The sequence below is a fragment of the Mustela nigripes genome, chromosome 10, assembly GCF_022355385.1.
Source record: "Mustela nigripes isolate SB6536 chromosome 10, MUSNIG.SB6536, whole genome shotgun sequence".
NCBI classification, from domain to species: domain Eukaryota; kingdom Metazoa; phylum Chordata; class Mammalia; order Carnivora; family Mustelidae; genus Mustela; species Mustela nigripes.
The window spans coordinates 25,656,400-25,673,758 of record NC_081566.1 but is presented as its reverse complement, the minus strand read 5'-3'; the positions used below and the strand labels follow the sequence as shown (position 1 = coordinate 25,673,758).

At 37.8% G+C, this 17,359-nt stretch overlaps 1 protein-coding gene and 1 non-coding gene across 2 annotated transcripts in view; both read left to right on the top strand.

Annotated features, from left to right (window-relative positions):
• The window catches only part of PAPPA2 (pappalysin 2), a 286,664-nt gene that overhangs the window by 108,148 nt on the left and 161,157 nt on the right, over positions 1-17,359 (top strand). The window contains exon 3 of the mRNA XM_059412848.1: positions 1,034-1,179. Coding sequence (XP_059268831.1) covers positions 1,034-1,179 — 146 coding nt within the window. The remainder of the gene's footprint in view (positions 1-1,033; positions 1,180-17,359) is intronic.
• On the top strand, positions 7,266-7,368 carry LOC132026377 (U6 spliceosomal RNA). Its single transcript, XR_009406889.1, has one exon. It is a non-coding gene; the product is annotated as a U6 spliceosomal RNA (small nuclear RNA).

Below are 17,359 nucleotides of genomic sequence, written 5' to 3'. Positions count from 1 at the left end.
ACCCTCCCCAATGTCCATAATCCCACCCCCTTCTCCCAACCCCCATCTCCCCAGCAACCCTCACTCTTAATCTCACAAGGCATGTGTTTTTAATAGACCTTTAATTCTGTGTGTAAGTGCAAACATAATACTGCCTAGTTACGTTGAAGTCCACCAGTAGAGATACTCAGTAAAGAGCATAAGGTAATGGAGTTGGAGTAGTTTCTGTGGATTAAAGCACTATAAAAAAATATATATATATATACATATAGTTAAAAGTCCTTGCAGTAACTTTATGATACTTTATGATATCCTCTTCTACCTATAACTCATCTGTTTTTTCCTCTTTTTACTTTATGTTTCCTATCCACCTTTTTTTTTTTTTTAGAGATTTTATTTATTTATTTGACAGAGAGAAATCACAAGTAGATGGAGAGGCAGGCAGAGAGAGAGAGAGGGAAGCAGGCTCTCCACTGAGCAGAGAGCCCAATGCGGGACTCGATCCCAGGACTCTGAGATCATGACCTGAGCCGAAGGCAGCGGCTTAACCCACTGAGCCACCCAGGCGCCCCACCTTTTTTTTAAAAAAAAAAAAAAAATAATGCCTGAAACAAGCATATACTGAAATAGAGATTCAGTTGGTCTTCTGATCATAATAATGTTCATGCAGTGTGATAGAAGGAACCAGGAACTGAGAGGTGGAAGGCCTTCTTCACCATGGCCTGAGGTTAATACTCAGGGCAAATAATTAGGAGTATCATTGGATTTATCTTAAAGAAATAATATAGATGTAGAATGGGAATTGAGTATGACATTAAACACTGAATATTCATATAAATAATATAGTGCTAAAAGGTAAGATATTATTTATCTTGGAATAAATATCCCAAATGTGTACTAGTACCTTTTTTGTTATCTTCATGACAGCTTGGTCTCTGTCTTTCTGCCCCTCTAAGGGGCAGTGATGGCTGAGAATGTCAGTATGATTAGGTATGGTCCTGCTTTCTATGTACTGATCCTTTGGTGTGGCATTTCTGTTTTGTGTACTTTCCAGGGCATACATGAGTGTGAAGGAGCTGAAGGAGGCACTGCAGCTCAACAGTACTCACTTCCTCAATGTCTACTTTGCTAGCTCAGTGCGGGAAGACCTTGCTGGTGCTGCCACGTGGCCTTGGGACAAGGAAGCCATCAGTCACCTGGGTAAGTGAAGTGAAGACCAAATATGGTAGACAAATGGAGCAGGCCCCAAATGATTATGTGACATGAGTTTGAGGAAAAAAGAAAGAAAGAGAAAAATAAATTTTCTCAATGAATTAGCTGCATTGGACTGAGAATGGTTTTTGGAAGAATCGGTCAAATGTTTCAATATAGACAAGAAGAAGGTATTAGAATGGCAAAGACTCAGGATGTTCTAGACAAATATATGATCTAGATGTAAATAAATTGCTGATGTGTAATAAGATCTATTTTATGTCTTGGAGAGTCTCAAGGGGAAAATTAGTAAAGAAGATGGCTAGACTGTGAAACCTGGTTTACAGTAATCAATGTGACAGAAGACCTGGGGGCTTCATACATGGCTTATCAGGATCCATGATCCAGGATTGGGCTCCTGAGGAAATCCTGGAGCATTCAGGCAGGTGGGGCTTGCCTCCTTACCTGGGAAAAGGGTGATACCTTAATACTGAGTGGAACCTCTACATTCCTAAGAAAGAAAATTTCTTTAATAATGTCTTATTGCTATTGTTAATCAATAAGTCATTAAGTCAGTTAATATGGATAAGAGTAATTATTCAATATAATTTATATATACTTTCAAAGAGTCTTGAATAGGATTCTACCAAAATGTATTTTAAAACTGAACTAGGGGTGCCTGGGTGGCTCAGTGGGTTAAAGCCTCTGCCTTCAGCTCAGGTCATGATCCCAGGGTCCTGGGATCGAGCCCCGCATCGGGCTCTCTGCTCTGCAGGGAGCCTGCTTCCTCCTCTCTCTCTCTGCCTGCTGCTCTGCCTACTTGTGATCTCTGTCTGTCAAATAAATAAATAAAGTCTTTAAAAAAAATAAATAAAACTGAACTAGCATAATTGGGAGGAATCTTCTTGTTGGAAAGAGTGATTATAGAGATTAGAAATCACTTTATAAGTGATTTTTAAAAGGTTATGCAAAGTGAATCTTCTTAGTAATCAAATATGAAGCAGAGAAATATAAATTGAAGGAAGATCACATAATGCTATATATGTCAAATCCATGTATAATGAGGTCATTGTGAAGTGGCATCCAGAACATGTTTAATTGATAATTAAAGAAAATATGAGCAAGTCTCTGAAGGACAACTAGTATCATGGATTGGAGAAGAAAGAAGATGAGCAGTAGGTTAGCAATAGATGAAAAAATATTATTGCTGGTGTCCACAATAGCCAAACTATGGAAAGAACCTAGATGTCCATCAACAGATGAATGGATAAAGAAGATGTGGTATATATGCACAATGGAATACTATGCAGCCATCAAAAGAAATGAAATCTTGCCATTTGCGACAATGTGGATGGAACTAGAGGGTATCATGCTTAGCGAAATAAGTCAAACAGAGAAATACAACTATCATATGATCTCCCTGATATGAGGAAGTGGAGATGTAACATGGGGGGTTAAGGGGGTAGGAGAAGAATAAATGAAACAAGATAGGATTGGGAGGGAGACAAACCATAGTGACTCTTAATCTCACAAAACAAACTGAGAGTTGCTGGGGGGAGGGGGGTTGGAGGAAGGGAGGTGGGGTTATGGACATTGGGGAGGGTATGTGCTATGGTGAGTGCTGTGAAGTGTGTAAACCTGGTGATTCACATACCTGTACCCCAGGGGATAAAAATACATTATATGTTTATAAAAAATAAAAATTAAAAAAATATATTATTGCTGTTCAGGAGGAAACCAGAGTATGAAAATCTCTGGAATGAATCAGGTCAACCTTTAGAAAGGCTACATATCTCAAGTAAAGGGGGACACAATAAAAAAATTAAACATATGGTGATCCAAATGAATGCTTTGCTAATAAGCTGGGTTACAATGACTCTACAGCATCTGATACAGTTTTAAGGCTCTGAAGTCCTTTTATCACTTAATTTTGCATTTTCAGCTTAGAGTACATGAGAAATCAGAAATTTGTGAGGTTTAGTATTGCTTTCTAGATGAAAGCAAATGTGTCATTTCAGCCTTCCTGGTAGGCTAGAATAATAAACCATTTAATAGTGAGTTTGAGTGTCTTGACTTATCCTCGTCAAAAGCAATGATAGCAGAAAAGCATATAACACTGTAGACAAGTTTCCCCTATTAGTGCATATCTGATTTGCTAATGGTAAAATTTTTTGGTGTATATATGAAGGGGTTCTGACAGCAAGGTTTACCCAGCTATGGTTTTCATAAGTCCCAGGTCTATCGCTGGGAACTTAATCTGTGTTTGAAAATCTTTAGAAATGATCTATCTGCCTGGCCATTATGAAGACAAGTCTTGGCCTTCAGTGAGAACCACTTGGGTGAGAGCAGACTACTGAATGCACTGAATGTTTTCTAACTTTATTGGAACTGGGCCATTGATAAGATTCATTTAACTATAAAAATGGATAAAAATACCAAGGCGGGGGAAAAGCTATTTGAAGACATCAGACAGTAGCTGAAACAACAAGGATTTGAGGGCCCAATGTCAGTGAGAAGCAAAATGCACTGAAGTGTGTTCTAAGTATAACTCTGTTGTTTTTTTCCATTCAGGGAAATTGCCAAATTCTCAGTGAAAAGAATAGACACAGAGCAGAGAGCAGTCTAAAGTCTGCTGAAGTCTCACTACTAGGGAGACAAAAATTAAAGATCAGGCCATTCAAGTCATCCAAGACTCCCATAGAAATAGAAATCCCCCAAAAAGCCAGATATTATGCTCATAATTTTCTTTTAAGATATTTGCTAACTACTAACCCATGCATTCTCAGGGACAGCACCCAAGAAAACAAGTATAAAATAACTTCTAAGAGAGTAAAAAGTCAAACAATGGTTTCAGGAGTCTCATAGTCGAGGGTAGAAAAAGTTGGATTTGAGGCCTATCACAGAGGAGGGGCCCTGAGACACTTGTGTGAAAGCAAACAGAGATAGTCCAGATTACACAAAACCTGAAATCCAGCCTGAAACACTCTTAAATCTCTTTGTGAAAGAAAGTCAGTGGCCTATATTTAACTGCCTAACAAAAGAAAATTGGATATTTTCTTCCTTCCTCTGGAGGAAGAAAGCACCATGAAGAACCTTTGTAAGTTGTCATGCACAATGTCCAGCAACCAGTAAAAAATTATCAGTTATGTCAAAAAGCAGGGCCAAATTATGGTAAACTTAGCTAAACAAAGAAGAAAGCAATCATTAATAAATACAAACTCACAGATTGACCATATATTGGAGTCATAGGATATTGGTTTTAAGATAATTATGATTAATATGCCAGAAAATGTATATTAAAAATGAAGAATATCTCCTGAGAACTGGAATTTATAATGTATTAAGTGGAAATTTTGGAACAAAAAATACAGACTGAGATTAGGAAATTAATAGATAAGTTTATGAGCAGGAGAAAGAATTAAGGGGCTAGAAAATTATAGAAAACATTGTTTTGAAGCTCAGAGAGAAAAAGTGTTGGAAAAATATAGAAAATAACTTGAGACTTTTGAGACCTGATGAAAATTTCCTAATGTAAATCAGAGTTCTAGAAGAAGATGGGAAAGATATTAGGGCAAAAGAAATATCAAGGAGATAATGGCTGTGACTTGTAAAGTAATAGAAAATATGAAACAACAGATTCAAAATGTTTTACAAACCCCAGGAAGGATAAAATAGAAAGAAAGTCACAAACTAGATCTATTATAGCAATAAAATAATACTGAAGGAAGTTATGCAAGCAAAAAGGAAATGGAAGATGAGAAGTAGAGACATGCAAAAGGAAATGAATGATACTAGAAAGGATAAAAATATTAAAAGTCATAACAATAGTGTCTTTTTGGTTTGAAATATATGTAGAATTAAAATTTGACAACAATTGTATAAAAAGCAGAAGATAAAGTAAGTGAAGTTAAAGAATTCAAGGTCTTGCTGCTATAAACATTCGAGTACATGTGCCCCTTTGGATCACTACGTTTGTATCTTTAGGGTAAATGCCCAATAGTGCAATTGCTGGGTCATAGGGCAGTTCTATTTTCAACATTTTGAGGAACCTCCATGCTGTTTTCCAGAGAGGTTGCACCAGCTTGCATTCCCACCAACAGTGTAGGAGGGTTCCCCTTTCTCCGCATCCTCACCAGCATCTGTCATTTCCTGACTTGTTGATTTTAGCCATTCTGACTGGTATAAAAAATAAAAAATTATATTAAAAAAAATAAAGAATTCTAGAGCGTATCATGCTTAGCGAAATAAGTCAAGCAGAGAAAGACAACTATCATATGATCTCCCTGATATGAGGAAGTGGTGATGCAACATGGAGGCTTAAGTGGGTAGAAGAATAAATGAAACAAGATGGGATTGGGAGGGAGACAAACCATAAGTGACTCTTAATCTCACAAAACAAACTGAGGGTTGCCGGGGGGAGGGGGTTTGGGAGAAGGGGGGGGGATTATGGACATTGGGGAGGGTATGTGATTTGGTGAGTGCTGTGAAGTGTGTAAACCTGGTGATTCACAGACCTGTACCCCTGGGGATAAAAATATATGTTTATAAAAAATAAAAAATTAAAAAAAAAAATAAAGAATTCAAGGTCTTTTCCTTTCCTATATCTAGAAAAAGTGCTGATTTTAGTAATTTGAGACAGTAATAAGTTAAAAACACATGTTGGAGTCTTTAGGGTGACCATTAAACAATAAATGATCTTTTGTAAGCTTACAGAGCAGGAAATGAAATGATACAGTTAAGGCAACACAAGGAAAGAAAATAGGAATAAATAACAGAACAAATAGAAACAAAAAGTAAGATACTGATTATGATCTAAAGTATTAATTCCATTAAAAGCAAATGGACTAAACATACCACTTTAAAGCCAAAAATTATCAGACTGAAAACAAAACCCAACCATATGGTGCTTGTAAGAGACACATCTTAAATATGAGGAAAAAAACTGAAATTAGAAGAATCAGCAAAAAAAAAAAATATATATATATATTTATATATATATAAAATGAAAATACTAGCCCAAAGAAAGTCAGTGTAGCTTTCTTATATCAGATAAAGTAAACTTTAAGATAGTACATATTATGAGAGATAAATAGGCATATTTTATAATTGGAAAATGTAACTGTGATAAAGTTTATGCACCCAATAACATGCCCTAAAATATATAAAGCAAAATTTGATGAAAATAAAAAGAAGACAGAAAAATCCACAATCATATTTGTTATTTTAAAAACTATTTTCTTAGAAAATAATAACTAAACAAATATCTAATAAAGACCTAAAATATTTGAAAAATATTTAACATATGACTTAATTAACAAAATTAATATAGTATACTTAAACAGCAAAGAATGTGCCTTATTCTCATGTACCATGGAAAATTTGCTGAGAGTTCTGGGCCAAAAAGTGAACTACAAAGCTTGTAATCATGAAGTCTTTGTTTTCTCATATCATTTGAAATAAGGTAGAAGTCAATAACAACAAAAACAACCAAAAAAGCCCTAGGAAATCCACAAATATTTGGAAATTATGCTATACATTTCTAATTACCTCATGGATCAAGGAATAAATTGCAATGGAAATAGGAACATATTTTTAAGTGAAATGATTATGACAATAGGGCCTATCAAAATTTATGTTATATACAAGAGACTGTAAGTAGAGTGAAATCTATAGTTTTGAATATTAGAAAAGAAGATGTCTGAGCTAGGTATCCATCCCAAGAAACCAGCAAGGAATAACATATTAAATCAACAAAATGGTGACAAAAAGAAGTAATAAAAGTAAGAGAAGAAATAAAATAGAAAATAAACATTAATTAGAAAAAAGTTAACAGAGTTAAATTTTGGAGGGGAGAGGCAAAGAAAAACTGATCAAGAAATGAAAATGAGAAAGAGTATATGGCCACTATGAGAAATGAAAGGAATAATATTTTTATATGTACTGTAGACATTAATAGCCAAAAGTATTTTCAGCAAATGGTGTTATAGCAACTGGACGTCCATAAGCAAAAGAAAATGAATTTCAATATGAGTCTTGCACCTTGTAAAAAATTTTAACATAAATCAGAGATTCAAATATAAAAATAAGCTCAATTCTTGCTTTCGCATCACATATACTAAAATTGGAACGATTCAGAGAAGAGTAGCATGGCCCCTGTGAAAAGATGACACAAAAATTTGTGACACATTCCATATTTTTACAAAGTAAATAAGATGGCCAAAAGTAGTGATAAAGAGAGAGAGAATTTTACGCCGGGGAGGGTATGTGCTATGGTGAATGCTGTGAAGTGTGTAAACCTGGCGATTCACAGACCTGTACCCCTGGAGATAAAAATACATTACATGTTTATAAAAAAATAAAAATATTTAAATAAAAAAAAGAGAGAGAGAGAGAATTTTGAAAGCATTAAGAGAAAGGAAATCAGTTACCCCATAGGGCTATCAGGGGATTTTTCAGCAGAGAGTGGCATGATATATTCAAAGTGCTTAAAAGGAAAAAACCTGCAGCCAAGAATACTCTATGTAGCCAGGCTTTTATTCAGAATAGAAGATGAGGTAAAGTTCCCCAGAAAAACAACATTTAAAGGAATTCATGACAGGAACAAAACCAGTCAATCCCCACCACACAAAATGTCATCAGCCTATGGATTCCAAATCCACAGTCTAGCCGCCCACCTGCCCGAGTCAGCATGCACGGCCTGCTACCTGCTCAATGCCAAGTCAACATGCCTTCACCTCAGATTGACAAGGACTCAAACTGTCACTCTTCCACTCAGATTCCAGCCCCTGTGCTCAAGTTTGTGCACAAAAGTGGGCATAACTTTGACAGGAGAATGAAGCAACCCAAATAGTAGCACTAATTCTGTGAAAGATATAATGGATAAAAGGAGTGTGCTAGGCTGAGAACATCTCCATCAGCCACGTCAAAGAACAATACACACAGCATGAGGCTAATTACTAAAAGAAGCCCAAGAAAAATAAAAGAGGACAAAATCAGAGAAGGAGACAAACTATAAGGGACTCTAAATCATAGGAAACAAACTGAGAGTTGCTGGAGGGGGTGGGGTACCTGGGTGATGGACAATAAGTAGGACACATGATGTAATGACCACTGGATTATATAAGGCTGATGAATCACTGAACGCTACCTCTGAAATTAGTAATACATTATATGTTAATTATTGAATTTAAATTTTAAAAAGAACCCCCCAAATACACCTATAGAACTTTTCAAAGAAAACATAAGAGAAAATCTTGAGGGCAGGCCTAGATGAAAAGTGCTTATATATGACACTCATAGCATGGTTCATAAAAATAAAAACTTACAAATTGGACTTAACCAAAATTTAAAATATTTTCTCTGAGAAACACTTTGTTAAGATGAACAGAGAAATATCAGACCTGGAGCAAATATTTGCAGACCACACATCTCCTAAAGGATCTGTATCTGGAATCTATAAAGAATTTTAAAATTCAATAGTTAGACAAATATTCTAGTTGGAAAATGGGCAAAGACATGAACAGACATCTTACCAAAGAAAATATTCACATGAAAAGATGTTCAGTATCACTAGCCATTAGGGAAATGGAAATTAAAATGACCATGAGGTATTACAACACACTTTATAGAAGAGCTAAAATAAAAATAAATAAATAAAAAGATTTAAAAAAGAAAAAACAAACAGTGACAATACTAAATGCTGGTAGGGAAGCAGAGATACCATATCTGTCATACACTGATCTTGGGAAAGTAAAATAGCACAGCCACTCTAGACAATACTTGGGCAGTTTCTTATAAAACTTAGCCTACACTTACCTGATGATCCAGGAACTGGATTCTTGGATGTTTATCCCTAAGGCCCATTCAAAAACTTATATGTCAGGTTTCACAGCAGCTTTTTTTTTCTTTAGATTTTATTTATTTATTCGACAGACAGAGATCACAAGTAGGCAGAGAGGCAGGCAGAGAAAGATGGGGAAACAGGCTCCCTGCTCAGCAGAGAGCCCAATGTGGGGCTCGATCCCAGGACCCTGAGATCATGACCTGAGCCAAAGACAGGGGCTTAACCCACTGAGCCACCCAGTTGCCCCTCATAGCAGCTTTTTATTTGTAAGAGCCTAAGAACTGAAAATGACAGAGATGTCCTTCCATGCTAGCTGCTTAACCAAACTGTGCTACATCCATACAATGGAATATTACCCAGAACTAAAAAGGAACAAAGTATGAATGCATATGACAACTTAGAATCTCAAGGGTATTATGCTGGAAAAATAAAAATAAACCAAACTCACAAGTTACATACTGTATGATTTATGTAGGATTCTCAATGAGGTAATTATAAAGAACAACTGAGTGGTTGCCGGGGTCAGGACTGGGGTGTGAGGGGAGAGATATAGTAGGGCTGTGATATGGAGGATAGCAAGAAAGAGATCGTAATGGTGATGAACCAGCTTAGTATCTTGATTGAGGCAGTAGTTACACAAAGGTCTGCATGTGCTAAAATTATGTAGAACTGCAAGACACACACACACACACACTCAAGTGTGTGTAGAAAGTAGTGAAATCTGAGTAAGAACTGTGACCTTTATGCATAAGCAGGATACTTCCCATCTAGTAGGTGTTCTGCAAATACCAAATGAAGGGATGAATGAATAAATGAGTGAAGGTATTAAATGTAAATGGTTTCAAGAAATGTTTAAATTATCTCATGAGTCACTGACTCATAATGAATTGCAAAAGAGACTAGGTATATTTATATTTTATTCTTAAACCTCTTAGGAATAACTGTTCTCCCATAAAATGCTCCTTAATGTGCTTTTCAAAAGCAGCAGGCTAAACTGAATAGCTGAAAGATCTGGCTCACTATGAAATTGCTCATGATCTTATTTATTTCTTCCTGTTCAGTGGTAATTGTGATGGAACAAGGGAACCATATTGACCCAAATCAGGTGTAGAGTAGTACAGATAGCTGGCATAACATGATAGAGAAAGACATTTAGGATTTTCTAAATAGAGTCTTTTTAAGACTCAAGCTTAAGATTATCTGTTTGTGTCCACATTCAAGAACCCCTGCATTTTGAGGGTCAGATGAGTGACCCAGCAGGTAAGTACACCAGCCTGAAGGTTTGAAGATTGAATCCAATTTCCGACTACCAATGGCTTAAGTGAGTACATGGAAAGAAGGATGTAATTCATGGTTGTGCTTTTCCATCCACCCCATTTCTGACTTTTAGCTTGACTTTATGCTTTCAATACTATGGTAATGCAGGGTAGAATTTTTTTGATAAGTAAATGAATGAATGAGCTCCCCTTGAGCTCTAAGGTTCAGTAGTTTAAACATCTTTAGCCTTAGTCCACAACACTTAAATGGAAAATATATCTTTAAAGGCAGAAGACTTAAATTTGTGGTAAACCAGCTTTTTCCTAAGCTATCAATACCATACTCATAATCATTCATTCAGAGAATGGTGGTTGAATCTGTTTGTGGCAGTAATGGAGATACAATAATAAAATGAGATCACCCTAAAGGTTTGTACAACGTAACTGTGAGGCAGACATGTAGATATATACTTCCACTACTGTGTGATGATACTGCTTTGAGGTAGGTAGGAACATGAAGAGAAAGTGCCTAATTGTGTTCAAAGCATCAAGGAAGAGTTCCCAAAGGGTCAGAAGCTGGAGAGGAGAGTTGAAAGATAAGCAGGAGTTGGCTTGGCAGACAATTAAACAGCATTCCAGAGGGAAAGAACTGATAGATGCCAGGGTTCGGGCTGTTAAAAACCTGGGCATGCTTAGAAGTAGAATGTACTTGGAATGGCCAGTGCAGTGCTTTCCAAACTTATTTTTGCCCTCTTGTACGCCCTAAAACACTTGAAAAACTCTGAACCCCTTCGTATGTTCAGAGCAACATCGAAAACGGTGGCAGAGAATATATTTCTGGCCATATTATTTTAAATTATCAACAATTAAAGATAAATTTAATTTATCAACATAATGATTTCTTCATCGTCATCATTGAAAAATTCATGCTATGCACTTTATTTTTTCAACATTGGGAAATTATTCATCGTACTTTTTACTGTTTGACTTTGTGTTTCCATTCCACTTCTCCTATAGAACTTTATAGTAATGTAACATATGTATATTTTTAAAAATATCTTTTGATGGCTGCATAGTATTCCATTGTGTATATATACCACATCTTCTTGATCCATTCATCTGTTGATGGACATCTAGGTTCTTTCCATAGTTTGGCTATTGTGGACATTGCTGCTATAAACATTCGGATTCGGGGGAGGGGGTTTGGGACAAGGGGGTGGGATTATGGACATTGAGGAGGGTATGTGCTTTGGTGAGTGCTGTGAAGTGTGTAAACCTGGTGATTCACAGACCTGTACCCCTGGGGATAAAAATATATGTTTATAAAAAATAAAAAATTAAAAGAAAAAAAAAGAAAAAAAATATCTTTAGTCATCCTTTTCTTTGCTGAAAACATATTTTAAAAAAACAACTCTGTAGTTCTAAGAGACAGTACATAAAAATCCTACATATCCTTTACCAGTTGTCTTCCAATGGCAACATCAGCAAAAAATGGTATGTTATCAGCCTTAGGATATTAACATTGATACTGATCAGAAGTTATAAATTGCTAAAAGATTTATTCTCTGTGAGTTATCTTTTTCAAACATTTGCTTGTCCAAAATTGATCAAAATGCTCTTTTAAAATGTTGACTAATAACTAGTAAACAAAATGAGGAATGCATATTTTAATAAGTGTGGCTTTTCTTCCCCAAATTAATTCTTGTCTCGGTGGATGAATGTAATTATTGCTACAATGAAACAAGATTTAGCACCAGTTATATTGTTTTTCTTTTTTCCTTCCATAGCTCTGAGTGCTGAGAAATTTGTTCTCATAAATAAGTATATGGGAAAAAATGGAGTTCTGTTTGATTGACTGAATTGATGGTGGTGCCCAGGTAGAAGGTACAGGAAAAGGAGGAGCAAATGGGGAGCTGGTTTGGATTAGATATGTTGAGTTTGGGGTCTCTATATCAGTCTGACTACCCAGGGATTTTCACAGAAGCAGGAGAAGGAGCAAGATTTAAGGGTATACCAGAAGCCTAAGGAGAGAGAAGTTTGAGAAGTCCCCAGTGGCCCACGAATGCAGCTGCTGCAGAGAGATGAAGTCAGTACAAGTCCTTTTGGCTAGGTTAGAAAGGAGAGTCTGTCAAGGTTGGGCAAAAAAATTAGAAACTTCAGAGTGTTCTGGGCCAATCAGCTTTCTACTTGTTCTAGGGAACATCGGTACTGCCAAAGAACACTCAGAGATCCTAACTGGATCATTAGCAACATGCCCCAATGTCCAGGAGACCCAAGAACTGTATGGGAGGGAACTTTAACCTGGCTCATAATGGGGGTTTAAACAAGTGGTCCAGATAATATGACCATTATAGGAAAAAATGTCTTTGAGTGATAGAGTGGGTTAGGGCTTCCCTTGGGTAAGAACAAATGGAAACTGGAGCAAATCACCTCTCCGAGCATTATTCTCCCATATATAAAATGGGGATAATAAGCACAAGGAAGAGAACCAGCACATAGGAGGGCCTCAATAATTATAGTTCCATTAGTAGTAGCAGCAAAAGCAGTAGAAGCTCCAAATACCACGAGTCTGTGGTTAACCTTCTCAGTTTACCAGCTTACCTTCAACCTGGAGATTTTTAGTACTCAGGAAAGATACTGGCTCCTTTGGGACTCAGTGGGTGGGAGAAGAGAGCTAGCACAGGGTGATACAGCTGTGACAGATATCTGGGGGAAAGCAAAGTAATAGCACTGTAGGGAGCAGGGGCAGGTAAAAGCAGCAAAATTCACTCAAAGGTAAGATATTTCTCCCCCAGCCAGAACTTTGGTAGTTCTGGTAGTTTGGTAGGGCAAACCTCAGCTTCCTCCCAACCAAACGATTGGACGTTGACATTGGGGTGTTGTATCAATTGTGACACATTCCTGCACAAGTTGGGTAAGGCAGCAAGTGGTGAGTAATAGCCACAGATTTGACACGTGGGAAGTCTTTGGTCATTGCAGCGAGATTGTTCCTGTGGCCTGCAGGTTCAGACTCCAGAATGGGATAAGTGGAAGAATCTGCTGGAGGTAGCCAGGGGCACTCTGGTGCAAGCAGTCATTAGATGGCTGGACTAGAGTGACACAGATTTTGTCCCCAGTCCACTGTTCTTCTCTTTTCAATGCCAAAGCAGGATGATTCTCCCAGGAAATAAGGAGTGAACAAGGTATATAAGCTGGAGAGCACATGTAAATATGAGGAATTATAGAAGCATCCACAAGACAAGCTACACGATTAACAGCTAGTGGGTAGCTAATATAGAGTCAGCAAATGGTGTTATTCTGGGTGTCTGGGATTTTGAACACAGGGAACACTCCTGGACATTGAAAACTTTAGACAAAATTGCTCCATGATATGAATTTCATACCCTGAAATTGGGATGCTCCAAAGCTAAGTTCATGCATTTGTAAACAGGGGGAGTGAATAATCACCTTTTATATGACAACTTGAAAGATCTCCTTATTATTTATTGTTTGTTTGTAAATTTTTATTCTCTTAGAGACAGCATGTGAGCAGGGGGTAGGAGGAGAAGGGACACAGGGAGAGGGAGAGAGGGAGTCCCAAGGAGGCTCCACATTCAGCCCAGAGCCCAACATGTGGCTCAATCTCACAACCCTGAGATCATGATCTGAGCTAAAATAACGAGTCGATGCTTAACCAATGAAGACATCCAGTTGCCCCAAAGGTGTCCTCTTTTAAAGCATGTCCTGGTAATCATTGAATCCTTGGAGTCCAGAACAGAGCCTGATATAGGATAGATGTTTAATAAATGATGAATTAATAAATAAATTTTAAAAATATCTTCCCCATTCCCACTCTGTGGTGCCTAAAATTCTGGTGTTTGTGTGTGGGGTGTGTGTGTGTGTGTGTGTGTGTGTGTGTGTGTGTGTAGCACTACCCTCATCCACAAGCAAGAAAGGATTAACATACTGTCTAGGATGCCTCAGTGATAACATCTCCCAGCTTTAATTAATCAGATTACTTTTCTCCCCTGGTAAGGTGGTGGCTGGAGAGCCCTGAGTGCTTGGCAGTAGGAGTGGCTGAGAGAGTATAGAAGAAGACAGAAAATGACATCAGACTGTAAACTCTTTACCCTGTAGGCATTCTTGTCTTGGTCCAGTTTTGTCCAGAACAAGGACTTCCTCCTATGAGACCACAGGCTGTAAAACTAAGGAGCCGATACAAGATTTCAAGATGAATAGATTCTGGGCTAGTTTTATTAAAAGCTTGCTGCTCTATCTAGCTCCTGTGAGCTCTTCTTCTTCTTTTTTTTTAATCTTCTCCATTTCTTTTTCTCCCTTTGTCTTTTCAGTCTACCTCTGCACTTTCCTCCCTTGCCCTGCCCCAGAGTGCTTCTTCCTTGAACCCCTATGTGTACTTTGATGGCTTTGCCCCTTCATTGTGGAGGTGTGTTTGGGAAAGTGTATTTTAGCCAGTAACTGGAAGTAATCATGTAGGCACCTGCAGACCTCAACCTCCTTGTTTTATGGCCATATAACATTTGGCCCTAAAAATTTTATAGAACTGTTTCAAAGTCATTTCAACCCATGTCCTTTCCTCAAACTGCCTGTGACATTTTGTTGTTGTTGTTGTTGTTGGTTTGTTTTGTTTTGTTTTTTAAAATAGAAGTAGCTTTGGGAATCATTCTCTTTACTATATGGCACTCTGGCGATCTTGTACTAAAGCTGGGAAAAGCCACTTAAACTTGGGAAAGCAGCATCACCTTGGGACTTTGGCTCTCTCCTTACTGAGATGTCATCTTTTAATCAGCAACTTCTCTATTTTTCTTCCCCTACACCATCCCCTAGACCACACAACAACCCTGTCTAATTGTTTTAACTTGTCCCTTATATTCAAGGCTGAAGGTCTTCTAAGACTGTATTTGTGCTCCCCCATCACTCCATTAAGCAACAGCCAGCTGTGCCATATGTGGCCACCAGTTGCTACATCCAGGGAGTCCCATTCATATTATGTTCTATGTACAAGTTAGTGGTAGTGGCATGAAGTAACTTCAAGTCTCAGTATATCCATTAAGGTGTGCAAGACATGTAACTTTTATTTATTCTATAATTAAACGTAATCTCTATTTTGAGCCCCTGCTTAGCTGGGTAGTAGACATTTACGCTTAGTCAGTTAGCTTCTTTTTGCCTGGGGCTGTAGCTGACTCTAGAGATGGCTTATGAAAGCCAAGGTTATAGGAAAGGATGCATTTTGTCAGGGATGCTGATTACATGAGATTGCCATTGTTTCCATCATAGGATTCCTTCAGGTGGTCTCTGGGAGGTTGTTTGTCAGTCTTCGCTCTTAGCCATTTTTCTCTAGAACTAGGGCTCTTACTCAGGAATCCATTCCTGGAATAAGGCAAGAATCTTATACCTCCTAGTGAGGTAATGGATGAATACAGAAGAGTCTGGCTTCCTGAATTGGCAATGGGGTAAAGAGCCAGGAGCCCCCCGGATAAAATGTGAGGATTTCCAAAATGTTGTCCTCCATTCACACTATTGCTTCAGAGTTTCCACTGAGTAGGCACTCCTGGGTTTTGTCATCAGTTCTTAGGCAGCCTTGTAGGACAGGTGTTGGGGAGGTGACTGAAGATAGAGTCTGATAGTATCTTAGAGTGAATACTGAGGAATTAAGATATTGTTGAAAACACACTGACACGTCTCTTCTACTTCCTGTTTTAGTGTCTTAAGTAAAAGCAGAGAGCACAAAGAAAGCAATTCGACTGAAGATAAGAGAATCCCATCCCCCCATTTAATACCATATTTTATCCCTTATTTGTGTCTTAGTTTTATCCTCTAAGATGAGGAGAAACAAAAAGGGATAGTGGTTTTGAGTATAAGAAATGATCATTATATTCTGTATAACTAAGGAAGTAGGAAGGACAAGATTATTGGCGTTACATCTGACCTACCTGCAAGGTCTATGAAGAATTACACTAACTGTCCAATCTTACAAGATATCCTTTCCATACACAATCATTAATTTTAAGCTATCACAGATAATTTTTGAATATCAGTGGTTTGCGGATTGAATGGACACTTGTCTGTTTGTAACTTTGTCCAAGTCTTGTCTGTCTTCTGGGTGCCTGTCGGTCTCAGGAACAGAGCAACATGGAAACAAAGTTCAAACAACCTAGGGTCAAATCAGAGCTGCTTGTGTGGAGATGTTTGTCTCCCTTGCCTGATGATGCTTGGTTTTACTCTGGAAAGCCTGCCCTGTTTGTGGCCAGACCTTGCCTTCCCATTTTCTTGATGAATGAAGATGGTTAGGAGGAAGCCAACAAGTGGTGGGGGCAAACGAGCCTGTGTGGCCAGGCTACATCATCTAATTATAGCGATACTGAGAAATGGTGTAATATACATTTGGGATTACTTTGTTCCAGAAAATAAGCTAAATGCTTATTTGTCTATATCACTATTTCAATCTCCCTAACAACCCTTGGAGGTAAGAACTCTTATATTACCATGAAACAGATCGGGAAATAGCTTTGAGAGCTTTTAAGGAAAATTCCCGAAGGTAAGGATCCATACATTTCCAGTGAGTGTCCACAGCCAAAGAAGGAGCCCAGGTCAGTACAAAGGCCATCTTGTGTGTGAGGCTTCTGTGAAGTACTCTACGGACCCACCTGGAAGCACTCAGAGCCTGACCCACACTAGTGATGGAGTTGGAAGAACATGTGGGCATAGGTATCAGTGTCAGAAGATGTTGCTGCTTTTTAAAAACTTTAACATAGAATAGGAATGGGAAAGTAGCATTTTGTACTATCTTCTTACTATTCCTGTTGAGTTGCTCCTGGAAAAGAATTGCACATTTCCCTCAGCAGGTAGGAATACACAGCTCCTCAGACCCTCCTTGGTCAGACACGTATAACAGAGATGGCAAGAGGGGATTTTTAGTCTGGGGACTCCATTTTTATTATCTCTCAGGTCTTGTTCCTTCTTAATAAAAAGAAGTTCTCACATTCTTCTTTTTAGATTTTTGGCAGCAAGTCTTTATGCTTCAGCCAGGCTTTAGTGTGAATATGTGTGTGTGTGTGTGTGTGTGTGTGTGTGTGTGTGTGTGTGTGTGTGT